Genomic DNA, 14,770 nt, shown 5'->3' on the forward strand with positions numbered 1-14,770 from the left:
ATATATATATATATATAGCAAATTACTGCAGTTGGTTTTCTTTGTGATCTTGTATATTGTATGCATTTAAAGTAGTTTCTCAGATGGGACCATTGATTGCCATTATCTAAAATGACAGTAAAGATTAAGAGACTTGAAGTTGTATAACCTGTAATAACCTTTTTTTGTTGTAATATGGTTAATGAGAAAAAGTTAATTCCCTGGAAAAGCATAGGACTTTGGAATTAAGCACAATTGGTTTTTTATCATTACTGGTTTTTGTGATTTAAGAAAATGGCATAACTCATGTGTGTGTATTTAAATGTGTTAAATGACAATGATCCATTTTAATCCATTGGTTATGAGGGGATTATGGAGACAAACTTTTTTCCATAATCCCCTCATAACCAATGGATTAAAATGGATCATTGTCCACATACACTAAATTAGTTCCTTTTACAGTCTCCTCCTGACTGCCCTCTGTATACTAATTTCTCAACAAATAATTAAACCATTCTCATTAAGTATAAATTTTATGCACACAAGCTATTTTTACCTTGCTTCTGCCTGTTTTTTTACTTCTTTATGTATGTTTAATTTTTTAAGTTTATGTATAAAAGCAGCAAATGCTTTGAAGAAATTCAGAAGACTTTTTAGAAGTATATGGAGAAAAAATAAGATTCATTTTATCACTCATTTGCCACCTCTTTCCTCTTTACCTTCTGTTGCTACTTAGAGTTAACCAGGATTATTAATTTGGTATATTGTGCTCTAGATATTCTGTTTATTTTTATTTACATGTACCTGGCAGTTACAAAATGTAATGCAATTATATGCACATTAGTGTTTTTTTTTTAAAATAATTATCACATTTGTTTAGTGTAGTAGGCATTCCAATGCTATACATAACTTACTTAATTCCACTTAAGAACTTTCTAGTAATATTTCTTTTTATCTTGGAATTTTTTTTCCATATTAATAAACTTGGAAGTAATAAGTGAAATATAAAAGTAATTTTTCAAATATTGAGTTTACAAATAATATTTAATTTCAATATTCCATATTAAATATTTTTTAAGGAGGTCTATTAGAGATTATGTTTTATAGTGAAAGTCTAGGAGTAGAATTTCTAAATAATATAGTTCATACGCCACAATCTTGTCTGGTTCTTAAAAGATAAAAATAGGCATCATTGAAAATGTTTCCACATATCAATATTCGATAATTTTTAAGGAGGTCTAATGGCTGCTATGATACATTGATTTTGTGAGTATAATTTAGTATAGTACTTTTTGGTACTGATCATAATTTTAAAGCCTGTAATTTTTAGATTCAACCGTTCTAGACTATAAAAAATTATAAAAAATTATCTTGCATATGTGTTAAAATAATACTCACTACAGAATTATTTGAAATAGTGAAAAATTATAAATATGTTCATAGATATTTTAACTATTTTCTGCTACATTATGGCGACGATCTCTTCCAGTATGTTGACATTTTTAACTTTTATATATTCTTTGTCTTCCATACTTTATAGTTTTTATAGTTTTTTAGGCATATTTTTCCCAACCTAAAATTATGAAAATAAATTTTGTCCTTTATTTCCTTCTAGTACTTTTAAAATTACAAAATTGGTTTTATTTGTTTTAGATGTATCACCATCTTGAACTTTTTGTGTGTTTGTGTATGTGTGTGGGCAAGCTTTAGCCATATGATATTGATCAGAATTGCTTTGTTTATATTGACAAATTTGGAAACAAACAATATTTACAGAATTGTGTATTCCTATCTAGGAATTTAGCATGTGTTTCCATTCAAGTTTTTTCTTTATGTTCTTTCATAAAATGTCATAATTTCTTTTAATTGTTTGTTTTTAGATGTCTCCTCATTTTTGTTGGTCTCATTTAACACAATTGCTATGATATCCCCATGAGATTTTTGATCTATTATTTGCAGTTGGCTGTGAAATTTATTGCCTACTTAATACCAAAATTTATTAATTATTTTTTAGTCCGGCATCCCATCTACATTTTTCAATAAAGCATCCACATACGCTTTCCTGGGAATACTATACTATGTTTCAGTGTAAAGCTCACCTTGTCATGAGGTTGATTGAAAATAGGATCAGTATGGAATTTATGCTACAGGTAAGTATTAAAAGTTAAGAACTTAGTAATTGAAAAGATCTATTCTGTATGTTTATAATCTGTATACTAGTCTATATAAAAGGAGTCAGGGAATTTGAGTTTAGATCTAGAATTTAACATGTGCATTTTTTAGAAGATTTATTTATTTATGCATACAAGAGCTGGAGTATAGGGAGAGGTACAGGGAATGAGGGAATTCACCTGAGACAGAGTGGGGAGCAGGATAGGCAAATTCACTGAGTACACTGCTGAGGCGAGCAACAGGTGAGACAGGAGAGGTCTGATGCACCATGTGGGTCACCTCCCTGACCATGGATCAAACTCTTGCCACAGTGGTTGGTGATAGCTTGATAGCACTGAGACTTTAATCTCTGCACCACCAGGGAAACCTTAATATGTGTTTTTTGTTTGTATATGCTCAGATGTAGAATGGATAGCAATGCTTTATCCACTTAGTGCAATATTATAAAATAAATTAGAATGTGTGGATAAATACAAAACCAGTTTTATATATGATTTTGTATTTCTCATTATTTAGAATACTAAGAATGAAATATGATGTTTGTGTTTGCTATCACTAAATCATACCATTATTTTAAGAGCAAGTGCTTGTATATATAGTTGAGATATAGTAGAGATCATAGAAACCAGATGTAATATTAATGTGTAATTTTACACATGTATTATAAATGTTATATTTTCTCATAACATTTTAAAGATCAGTGAAAAAATGAAATTATTTAAAGCATTGCAAATGTGCACTAAAGTTTTCTTTAATCCTCCTATCCTTCAACTATCCTTTAGTAAAGAGCATTAATTTTAAATCTGGGAGGGTTCATAACAGTGAACTTTTTTTTTTAAAGATTTATTCATTTATTCATACAGAACTGGGGTACAGGCCAGAAATGCGGAGGGTGAGAGGATTCACCAGGGATAGAGTGGGGAGCAAAACAGGCAGATCCACGAAGTGCACTGCTGAGGGGAGCAGAGGGCGGGTCAGGAGAGGTCTGCCGCGCCATGTGGTCACCTCCGGGGCAGGCGCGGATCGAACTCATGTGGAAGTGGCTTTAGCTTCTTAACGCTGTTCTTTAACCCGCTGCGCCACCGGGGAGGGCCCATAACAGTGAACTTTTTAGGGTAATGTAAATCCTGATAAATATTCTCAAATCGTAAAGTTTAGTGTCTATTGTAGAGCTCTTAGCACAATAAATTGTAGTTATTGTATATAATTCTTGGTAAATACAGTAATTATGTTTAGCTAGCTTATCGGTAAAATTCAATTATGTTTGTAGAAAGAATGGTTTAGATTCTGACTGTGCAAGTCTTGTATTGGCATGTTCCTAATTTTTATAACCAGTACAATCTGTGCGGTAAAATATGAAATCATTGTTTTCTATAATTGACTGTAATACAGCTTTAATGAAAACTTTATTGTGCAGAACTGAATGCAGTATGTATTGTTGTACAAGCTAAATATCAATTTTATCATTACAGGTTTTCAATAAACTGCTAAGTTTGGCCAGTACTGCTTCATCTCAGAAGTTCCAGTCACATATGTGGAGTCAGATGTTAGTTTCCACATCTGGGTTTTTGAAATCCATTTCTAATGTTTCTGGCAAAGATATCCAGCCTTTAATAAAGCAGTGGGTGTATCCTTTTCAATAGCATTTCAACAAGGCAGGGGAAGGAAATAAGGTTATATGTGTAAGGATAAGGAAGAAGAGATTTGGGAATGAAAGGAGGTAAGGGCTATATATAAATTTCTAAATAATAGTGGAATAACCAGAAGCTGTAAATCATTTCCTGTAAGATGACTACTGATCACTGAGGTATCCACATACACATTTGTAAAACTGGGTATATTCTGAAGCGCTTTTTATTATTTAAGTAAAGTAATAGACTTGATGGTGAACAAAGTAAATAATCTACCAGGTAGACCTGTAGGGTTTCTTGTGAAAATGCAGTAGTCTGGTGACTTGTAGATATGGCTAGAGGTTGGTATATCTTCAGTGATAATTTGAAGATTGTCCACCTCTGCATTTTTTCTTTCAAAAATGCTAGTATACTAATAACCTTAGTGAAGTGGTTTTGCCTCTTTAAAAACAGATTGTTAATGCTTCAGATTAAGATTTTGTTTGAATGTATGGAAAAATTTTTTATGAGAATTTTGAATACTTTGCCACCTGGTTTACAATAAAGTGAGCTCAAGCTTGAACTGATGGGGTTGCATTTTAAAATCATTACTACCATAATGAATTATTTTGTTTAGTTCATTTTCATCTCAGTGTGCAAAAGTTCCTTTACAATTCTTTAGAGACCAGAGCGGAGTAGTAAAATTTTATGGAAGTTTTGCATTTAATAGAAAACGAAATGTTTTGGAATTGGAAATAAAACAAGATTATACATCTCCTGGAACTCAGAAATACGTGGTAAGTTATTTTCTAAAATGGCCTGTTGTACTGCTTTCTCCCCAATTTCAATACAGAAGGATTAAGAGGAGGTAGTGGACATTTTGTAGTGAGGTTTGTTTGCAAAGAATGAAATTTGAGAAAATACCAAGTTAATGGAGGGGAGAGGAGTCAGGGATGAGGATTTCAGAGTACACAGCCCCCCAAGTTCTTCCCTTGGCACTAATTGCCCTACCGTGACTCCAGAAACACATTTTGTACAGTATATTTTATATCTTGATAGTTTTACCTGTACACATGAGACTACATTATGGTATTTTTATAGTGCTGTCTTTGAACAGTATAATTTTTTTTTAAAGGGACCACTTAAAGTGACAGTGCAGGAGTTAGATGGATCCTTCAATCATACCTTGCAAATTGAAGAAAACAGCCTTAAACATGATATACCCTGCCATTCCAAAAGCAGAAGGTAGGCATGACTCATGACTATAAACTTACGTTTATGGTTTAAACTGTAAATCTTATAGATAAAAATGACAAAATAAAAATCTTATTGTATGCTTAATTTCTTAGGCAGAGAACATAATCTTCCCCATTTTACTTAAGGTTAATGTTATCAAACATTTTCTTTATTTGCTTTCTGTTCTTAATGACATTTTTATCCTTAACATTAAATAATTAAATGTAAAATTTATATATAAGAATCCTTATTTCTAGGGGCAGGGGGAGGTGGAATGGAAGTTAAATTTGTGGAGCCAGGAAAAATTCAAGGCAAATTGTTTAGATTCATTCTTACTGATACTGTTGGATTAATAACTATAGGAAATCTGGGAAATGAGCATTAAATACAAGGATGAGCTAAATATATTTATCACTGCATCTTTTTACTGCATCTTTTCTCTATATCAGCATGTTCCTTATTTTCTTTGAGAATTGGGAATGTCACAATTTTTTTTTAGATTTATTTCTTATTTCTTTATATGTATAAGAACTGGGGTTTAGGGCAAAGGTAGGAGGTATGAGAGGATTCACTAGAGACAGAGCAGAGAGCAGGACAACTGACTGAAATACATTGCTGAGGGGGGCAGCGGACAAGACAGGAGAGGTCTGCTGCGTCATGTGGGTCACCTCCCTGATCAGGAATAGAACTCATATTGCAGTGGCGGGTGATAGTTTGATAGTGCTGAAACTTAATAACCTTTGTGCAAGCTGGGAGGCCTGAAATGTCACAATTTTAAACACAATTTTCCTTAAATGCAGGAATAAGAAGAAGAAAATTCCACTGATGAATGGAGAAGAAGTTGACATGGATCTTTCTGCCATGGAGTAAGTTAGTTACTGAAATTTAAAGATCTAATTATACAGTGACATCTGATATCATAGACAGTATCAGAATGTTACTGATTATCTTGTTAGACAAATTTGAAAGTATGTACTCATCGGGACATAGTGCTTATAAAACATTTGAGAGGCAGAAACCTTAAGTTACAAACAAATCTTACATAAATAATAATATCTCTAAAAGGAAAGGAAATTTAACCTGACCTCGAAGAATGAAGAGGAGCCACAGAATGGTGTTAGAGGGCGCAGCCTTGGCTGGAGCAGCTTCCCCCTCTCCAGGGTTCACCTGGCTCTGATCAAGCACTTCCCTAGTGTGTCCTTATACTTTGTAGCTTTAATGGTCCCCAGGTGTTATTTTCTTTATCTTTGAATCAAGACTCTAGGGTATTTTGCATTTGCAAAGAAAGCATAATTTAAATACCTTATTCTAAATTTTCTGTGGTAATTTTTACTAGTCATTATTATATAAAATAACAGCTCAAACACCCCCTCAGCCATCTCCCATCCATCTTGTGCCTGTGTATTCTTTATAAAATAGCTGTCCAGTGATTATTACTACTTGACTACCAAATCATCACAACTGTTTACATACAATTTATGTAAATTTAAATTGTGCTCTTTGAGAAATATGTGAAGATGGATTGGTGATATGTTTATGAACTGTGATTTCAGAACTTGCTATTTAAAAAAGTTGGTCATGAGTCTAGCACTTAAAAAAAGTTTTAAAAATAAGCCATTTAAGAAAATTAATTTAGTAAAATTATTAAATTCATCTTATAGTCAACAGGTTGATTTCCAGGAAAGGTGGCATTTATAACCATAGTCAGTAAATTAACCTAAAGGAAATGAAATGAAGAAATTTAGTCCTTTTTTTTTTCCTACCGCATAACCCCATAATCACAAATCTGAAATCTTCAAATTAATATTTTTGAGTCTGAATATGTGGCAATTACCTTCTTGCCCTTGGGGATCTTTTCAGCAGAATTGATACAGATGAAAAGTTGTAAGAACCTTAAAATATACTGAACACAACAGACAGGTTGACTGTCAGTGTGATTTAAAAAATGATGACAGTAGTATTCCAGGTAGTCTTGAGCACCACAGAAAGAAGAGATTCTGGTTAAAAAGTGCTTTGTTTTTATTTTGCAAATATGTCAAAAATAAATAAATAAAAATGAAAATTGTGGTTCCTTTCAGTGCTGATTCCCCTTTGCTGTGGATAAGGATAGACCCAGATATGGCAGTACTGAGGAAGGTGGAATTTGAGCAAGCTGATTTTATGTGGCAGTACCAGCTCCGCTATGAGAGGGATGTTGTTGCACAGCAGGAATCCATTTTGGCCCTGGAAAAGTTCCCTACACCGGCATCTCGGCTGGCACTCACTGACATATTAGAACAAGAGCAGTGTTTCTACCGAGTAAGAATGTCAGCTTGCTTCTGCCTTGCAAAGGTGAGATTATATGCTGCACAAGAAATCGAGATGATTACTGTGTACTAAGAAGAAAAACTGAATTGAAATTCATCATAGTATCTATCCTATTTAGTAGTCACTCCCCTGAACCTTTTGCAAGTGCTTTTAACAAAGTTGATTTGAAAGAAACATGTATCAGCCTTAAAATAGATAGGCACTACAATTTTATAATTGTCAAACTGAGAGATTTTAAAACCAGGGAGATTTTTTTCACCATTTTATTGAATTGCTAAACATGTTTTTAAAACTAAGAATGTTTTGGTAAGAAATCCTGTGGTATGAGTCATGTTTCACATTATAGTACATGAAATCTATTCATCTTATCCCACTGTGGTGATTGGCCTGTTGCTTAGTAATCAGTACTAGTGATATGTAAATAAAATGATTGGTTCTATATCTTAACATGCTGAAAAAGTTATTTTATTATGAAAACTAAATATTTTTGTTTAGATGCAAAAAAACTGAAGGTATAACAAATGAAAACCGGAAAAACGCAGACAAAAATTTGCCAGAAATACTGGTTTCCAGGTATTTAAAAAGCATCTTGGTAATAGGTTCATTCCCATTTAGTGACTGTTGCCTCCTTCACTGCTGAACCCATTTGCCCAACTTGAATATCACCAGCTTATAATGCTTTAGATTTGTTTTATCTTAATGCTAGTTGAATTTGTACATTCTACTCAGATTGTGAGTAGAAATTCCCTCACAAAGAAATTTTCTTTCTTCTATAGAATTCTTTGATTCTTGCATGCTAAATTCTTAGCAGATCCGTAAAATTATAATCCCTATAAAATATTACTTGAAGTTAATTTTATTCCTTTTAGATAATTTTTTTTATTTGCATTAAAAGTATCAATAGCTAGATAGGGTTTTTTGGTAAGTGATGGTACTATACTTGACTTGTATTTCAATTAGCATAGATTGAAAAGCTTAGAAAACGTGACACTATTTCTATGGGATAAATTTAAAATGTTAATATTTTATCTACTTAAATGGTCAAATACAAACTTAGAATAGAAGCTGTTTGCACACATGTCCGTAGAACATAAAAAGGATACTCAAATTCAAAAATTAACTTGTAGAAAATAATTATAAATGCATGCAAGAATTTGGGGAGGGTGAATTTGCGTATTTTCTTGGAAATGATAATGAAAGGCTATAAAATATATTAACTTTCTGAGAAGTGAAATTGTTGGAGACTAATCCAATTATATTGATGACTTTTACAAGCTGTTTTATGTAATTAAAAATACGTTTGCAGTGGTGGTACAGAGTACTTCATTTTTCTAATTATTTTCAGATTGCAAATTCAATGGTGAGCACATGGACAGGACCACCAGCTATGAAGTCACTCTTTACTAGAATGTTTTGTTGTAAAACTTGTCCAAACATTGTAAAAACAAACAACTTTATGAGCTTTCAAAGTTATTTTCTACAGAAGGTACAGTTTACTTTCAAATTTCTTATGATTGTTTTATCCCACAATCTGTATTGCTCAGTTTAATTTGGGGATTAGTCAGATAATAAGTATGTTTACTTTCTTTTATTTTTTTAAAGATTTATTTATTTGTGCATCCAAGAACTGGGGTGTAAGCCAGAGGTTAGAGGTGGGGGTGGGGGTGAAATGATCCATCAGAGAGAACAGGGAACAGAAAAGGCAGATCTGCCCAAAAACACTGCTGGGGAGTATCAGGCAAAGCAGAGAGGTCTGCTGTGCCATGTGGTTCAGCTCCCTGGCCAGTGAGGGGATGGAACTCATGCTTGCAGTGGCTGGTCATAGCTTGATAGCTGTCTTTAACTCCTGTGCCACCAGGGTGGTCTAGGTATGTTTACTTTCTTATACAAGTTTCGCCTTTATTCTTTTTGCTTCTAAACTTCCCAAAACTTTAGTGATTCTTCATTAATTTTATGAGCTTATGGAAATAACTCACTATCCCCATTAATACTAAAGTAAATAGAAATGGATATTTTTTTAAATAATATAATAGTTTATTTTTACATCATTTTGTGCATTTTTTCATCTCAGTTGTCATCCCCGTGGGCTTCCCATCACTAGATCACCCGTGTGCCATCACCATAGTGCAGTGCAAGAAATGGATAATTTAATTTTCACTTTGTTACCAAAATAGAGGTCTGTCTGAGTCCTTTTGGTGGCAGTCCTTCTGGAGTGTGGACAGCACATCTGAGTCAGAGACAGTACAGCTTACAGCTCTTGCTTCAATTTCAGCTCTGCTGTTCGCTAGCAGCTTGCACAACAGGACAGGTTTCTTCACCCTCTAAGCCTCAGTTTACTCATTTATAAAATTTATCTTTAAAATTAAGATCACATTTGTGAGGCCTTTTATACGATGTTTATCACATAATAAGTATTTTGTAAATGGTAATTTAGAGGGTGGTGTGATGTTGTTTAAGGAGAGAATGTGGCAGGGCAGTTAGCATGTGGGCAATTTTGAAATCGTTTATAAATTTGTTGAGTAATTTAATAATAATGAAAACAGATTAGATTAACTCAAGAATGAGGAGGAGGAGTGAAGTTGAAGTAAAGAAAACTGATGAGGTTTATTATTTCATGATTTTCATATGAAACATGGGAAAGAAGACACTAAACAGGGTTCAGGAAAGGACATGTTTGTTTTGTTTTGTATAGAGGGAGAAAACACATGTTTGGCACAAAGAAAGGAATTGGAGGGGAGATATAAAATACTCAACTGAGGAAAAGTAAATGTAGAAAAAGAAAGATGTAGCAAATTCTAAAGACAGTAGTGATAGGAAGGGTATAATTGGGAAGGTTAATTTTAAAATATATAAGAACATTTCTTTTTTCTGAGACAGGTGAGAGCAAATTGAAAGAAGTAGAGTGATAGCTTTGTGGGGATGTTAGGCATGTTTAGATTTATTTATGGTAGAGGGGTAAATAAGAGGATTACCAAGCACCATTGAGAAACTCAAAGACTCAGGCTTCTCTCTCCTTAGGAAAGTTGGGTATGAAGCTTTAGAAAAGGAAAGGTAGGCTGAAAATTCAGAGAATTTACTGTTTGTCATGAGACTAAGGAATGGTACTGGAGAATCTATCTTTTCAGACTGATGGCTGACTGCTGTCTGCTACATGCCTCAGGCCACTCTGTCATTTAATCCTAAAACTGACTGTGAAGAAGTTAAGCTCCTAATTAGCAAGCAGCTAAAGTCATCCAACTCAGGAGATGGTGGCGGAGGACTTGAGTATAGGTCTGCTAATTGATAGTACAACTTGCCCCTTCACCACTGTATAGCCACAAAGTCACTCTTCACTAGAATTTTTGTTGTAAAACTTGTCCAATGTTGTGAAAAAAAAAAACAACTTTATGAGCTTTCAAAGTAACTTATGAGCTTTCAAAGTTACTTTCACATTACACATACTTTCTTCTAACACATGAATACAGAGGCCCAGAGACAGGCCCCTGTGTGCATCCACTTACACAGCTTTCTTCATGGCTTCCTCCCCAACATTACCTTAGAACCTTTGGGTATGTGGGGGTAGGAATTAGGGAGTTAGACTCCAGTTAGTTACTCACTGTAACCCTTGTCTCTATTCACCTGTGTATTTTAGTAGTTACTGAGTTGATTATGTGCTTACAAAAAAATTTTTTTTTAGACAATGCCAGTTGCAATGGCTTTATTGAGAGATGTTCACAACCTTTGTCCCAAAGAAGTTTTAACTTTTATCTTAGACTTAATCAAGTATAATGACAACAGAAAAAATAAGGTAAGACACCTTTCTTTTTTTTTTAAGATTTATTTATTTATGCATACTAGGGTACAGCCCAGAGGCACAGGGGTGAGAAGATTCACCAGAGATAGAGTGGGGAGCAGACCAGGCAGATCAACTGAAATACACTGCTGTGGGGAGCAGCAGACGAGTCAGAATAGGTCTGCCAAATCATATGTGTCAGCTCCCTGGCAGGGACTCAAACTTGTGCTGCAGTGGCTGCAGATAGCTTCATAGTGCTATGTTTTAACTCACTGTGCCACCAGGGAGAGCCCCAGACACCTTTCTTAATATTATAAAACTGACCAAAGATACTTGTGTTTGTTATTTATTTGTTTATTTCTATATGCATGCATGCTTATAGAACTGAGGTATGGGCCAGAGGTGCAGGGGTGAGAGGATTCACCAGAGACAGATTAGGGAACAGAACAGGTGGATCTACTGAAAGACAAACTGCTGAGGTATCAGGGGGCACAACAGGAGAGATCTGCTGTGGGTCACCTCCCTGACTGGGAATCAAACTCCTACTGCAGTGGCCGCACATATCATCATAGAGCTGAGACTTAACCCCTTGTGCCACCAGGGAGTCCCCCAAAAATATTTATTTTAAAAATGATTTATAATAAATTCAGGAAGACCAGTTTTCCTATTTAAGTGATTTAAACTGGAAAGAATCCTTAAAAGTGCTTTAAAAGAATACATTATATATAGACATACTTTTCCTTTCCATTTTGAATATTGTTTACCTAATTTCCAGTAAAACCTTTTAATCATTGCTCTGTCTCAGATAAGGCATATGAGGGACACAGGATTCCATGGTAACTCTTGGTTGCCTTGTCATGTGTTCAACCTTTTTTAATGCGGAGCAGGGTTATCTAGACGGACCTGCTTTCGGCCATGTATTTTCTTTTATTGTTTTTGTGCCTGTGTATGATGAAGGTGAGCACAGGACAAATTCTCTAACTAAACCAAGCATTAATAAAATTTAAAAAATACAATCTAAGCATGCTATTTAGAGATATTGAAGTTGAAAAATTATGCTATTTTAGCTATAAGTTTTATAGGACAGCTGAGTTTTAGACAAGTCATAATTCAATAAAAGTATGTTGTGATATTGAAAGCATACTGGTTATTCTTCCAGTAATATCAGTGGTTTTGGATTTCCCTCCCCCCGCCCTTCCCACCCTGGGTGAATTTCTTTTCTTGCATATTCTATTCCTCCAAGTTGCTTTTTCTTCCTTTTTCTGTTCTCTTATTTATGTTGCTATTTTCCTCAAATAATCTGGTGATCCTTGCTTCTGTATTGATAAGGGATAGAAGAGCTATTTAGATTGTTGATCTGAAACTGTATTACCAGCAGAATTCATGACCATTGGTGTTCCTTATCGAGCCATCTGGCTAGATTATGAAGAGTGCCTTTCACATATGAAATATTTATTAAACTAATGTATCACTAGTTAGTGGGTCTCTTCCACTCTGTTTGCCAGTGTGTGCCTCTACACAAGGGCTGTAGTTGAATATTTACCAGAAATGTTGCTGTATTTTCAGATAACTTACGTTTTTAAGTTACACATATTAATTTTTGAATAAAACTTTTATTTTATGGTCTTATGATTATTTTTTGGCTTAGTTTTCAGATAACTATTATCGTGCAGAAATGATTGATGCCCTTGCCAACTCTGTTACGCCTGCAGTCAGTGTGAATAATGAAGTTCGAACTTTGGATAACTTAAATCCAGATGTGCGGCTCATTCTTGAAGAAATCACCAGGTTTTTGAATATGGAAAAACTTCTTCCAAGTTATAGACACACCATCACTGTCAGGTGTGATTTTGTTACTTGTTTCTCTAATTATAAAAAAGTAGAAAATCAGAAGAAGAGAAACAATTAAAATCCTAGAGAATGAACTATATTTTTTTCCCCTTGTAACTATATACATTTTAATTAGTTGGCATGTATATATCTTTTTGTCTTGGTTAAGTCATAAATACTTCATGTTATCAGAAATTCTTCATAAACATTTTTTATAACTGCATAATCTTATATCCAATTGAATTTAATGTAAACATTCTTCTATTGGCAAGCCTCTTTTAAGATTTTGGCTTTGGCTTCTATCAGCTTCTTTGTATATGATTTCTACAAAGTTCTATCTTTAGGAATTACTACCTGTTTTAGGAATTTGCTGTAAAAAGTTGATTCATTGGTTCTTTACATTAAACAGTTAACCTTTTATATACATTAGTTATTAAATATTACTAAAATGTTATTGACTATTACTAAAACTTTTAGATATTATGTTAAATATATTTACATACAGTTTGTTCATATTAGGGTACCTAACAATAAATTTCCAAACATATTTTAAAATTCAGTTATTAAAATAGATTTTAGATGCCTTTAATTATTAAGGTCATTGCAAACATTTACTATTTTAAAATTAAAAGGTAGATTCAAACCACATCAGTTTCTCAATTCTATTTCGAATGCCTGGGAAATAAGCTTGATTTGAAATATTTTTAAAAGTATTTAAATACTTTTTCCTAGTTGTTTGAGAGCTATCCGAGTACTTCAGAAGAATGGACATGTGCCAAGTGATCCAGCTCTTTTTAAATCTTATGCTGAATATGGCCACTTCGTGGATATTAGGATAGCAGCTTTGGAAGCTGTTGTCGATTATACTAAAGGTAATGCTTTGAAATAGATATTCATTGTCATTTTAGAAAGCAATGTTTACTATTTAAAATCAGTGGTAGAGCCTCCCTGCTAGCCTGGTGTTAAGTGGTAGTGCCATCACTGTGAGGGCCTACCACAGAAACAGTCTAATGGTAGAAATCATGAATTTTAGGTAAGTAAATAAGTGTCCTAACAAGAAAAAAGTGTTCTACTTTTGCTTTGACTGTCATTCTTAATTCTAGAAATCTTGAGATTGATCAATTATACCAATATTCCTCACCTTCTTTCCCAAAGTCTATGAAAAATGAAAATTCTGTGCATTAATTTATCTGAAATAAAATATGCTGCTAATGTGTTTTGCAAAAGAATTGTAAACTATAAAAAATATGATTTAATTGATAGGGTTTAACTGTGATTAGAGGTGAGACCATTGGAAAATGGGAATCTTAGAAATAAAATTCTGAGACTAGCACTTTTCAAACCACAAAACAAGTCTTGTTGAAAAGATGAATGGAAATAACTAATGAGTCATTTTGTTGAAGTCAGTTATATGGTTAACACTATTTTTTAATGCCTTCTATGCTATGTTATAAAATTAAGGCTGCTCTTAGCTTTAAAACAACTACTTGGGCAAAAACAACTTATCATGCTATTTAGTCCAAGTGAGATACCATTGGGGTATCATATCTGTCTACTCTTTGAGTATTTAGAAATATTGTTTTATTTGAACATATTTTGCCAATTTAGAGTTATCATTTCTAATTTAGGCCTCTTAACTATAATTTACTTTATATTTGCCATTGATTTGTTTGAAATCAGCTTAAGTGAAGATCATGCACTTGATTGTGTTTATCTCATAGCACTTGTAAAAGTTGGAGAATGTTCTATTGCATAAAAAATGTAAGAGGTTACCAACAGCCTTCAACACCAATTGGAAATCGAGCTCAGGCAGAGTCCTGAAATATTATAGTAAACTCTTTGTCGTTGTTACTCAGTTTGTTGT

The 14,770-nt window shown here is 33.5% G+C and overlaps 1 protein-coding gene across 1 annotated transcript in view; it reads left to right on the plus strand.

The window, feature by feature from the left end:
• TAF2 (TAF2 RNA polymerase II, TATA box binding protein (TBP)-associated factor, 150kDa) overlaps nucleotides 1–14,770 on the plus strand; it is a 54,747-nt gene that overhangs the window by 18,294 nt on the left and 21,683 nt on the right. The window contains exons 10-19 of the mRNA XM_004679996.2: nucleotides 1,994–2,129; nucleotides 3,624–3,778; nucleotides 4,444–4,558; nucleotides 4,897–5,006; nucleotides 5,798–5,863; nucleotides 7,076–7,328; nucleotides 8,650–8,790; nucleotides 10,981–11,091; nucleotides 12,725–12,918; nucleotides 13,639–13,778. Of these exons, the coding sequence (XP_004680053.1) occupies nucleotides 1,994–2,129; nucleotides 3,624–3,778; nucleotides 4,444–4,558; nucleotides 4,897–5,006; nucleotides 5,798–5,863; nucleotides 7,076–7,328; nucleotides 8,650–8,790; nucleotides 10,981–11,091; nucleotides 12,725–12,918; nucleotides 13,639–13,778 (1,421 nt within the window). The remainder of the gene's footprint in view (nucleotides 1–1,993; nucleotides 2,130–3,623; nucleotides 3,779–4,443; nucleotides 4,559–4,896; nucleotides 5,007–5,797; nucleotides 5,864–7,075; nucleotides 7,329–8,649; nucleotides 8,791–10,980; nucleotides 11,092–12,724; nucleotides 12,919–13,638; nucleotides 13,779–14,770) is intronic.

Source organism: Condylura cristata, unplaced genomic scaffold, assembly GCF_000260355.1.
Source record: "Condylura cristata isolate star-nosed mole 26May11 unplaced genomic scaffold, ConCri1.0 scaffold00009, whole genome shotgun sequence".
NCBI classification, from domain to species: domain Eukaryota; kingdom Metazoa; phylum Chordata; class Mammalia; order Eulipotyphla; family Talpidae; genus Condylura; species Condylura cristata.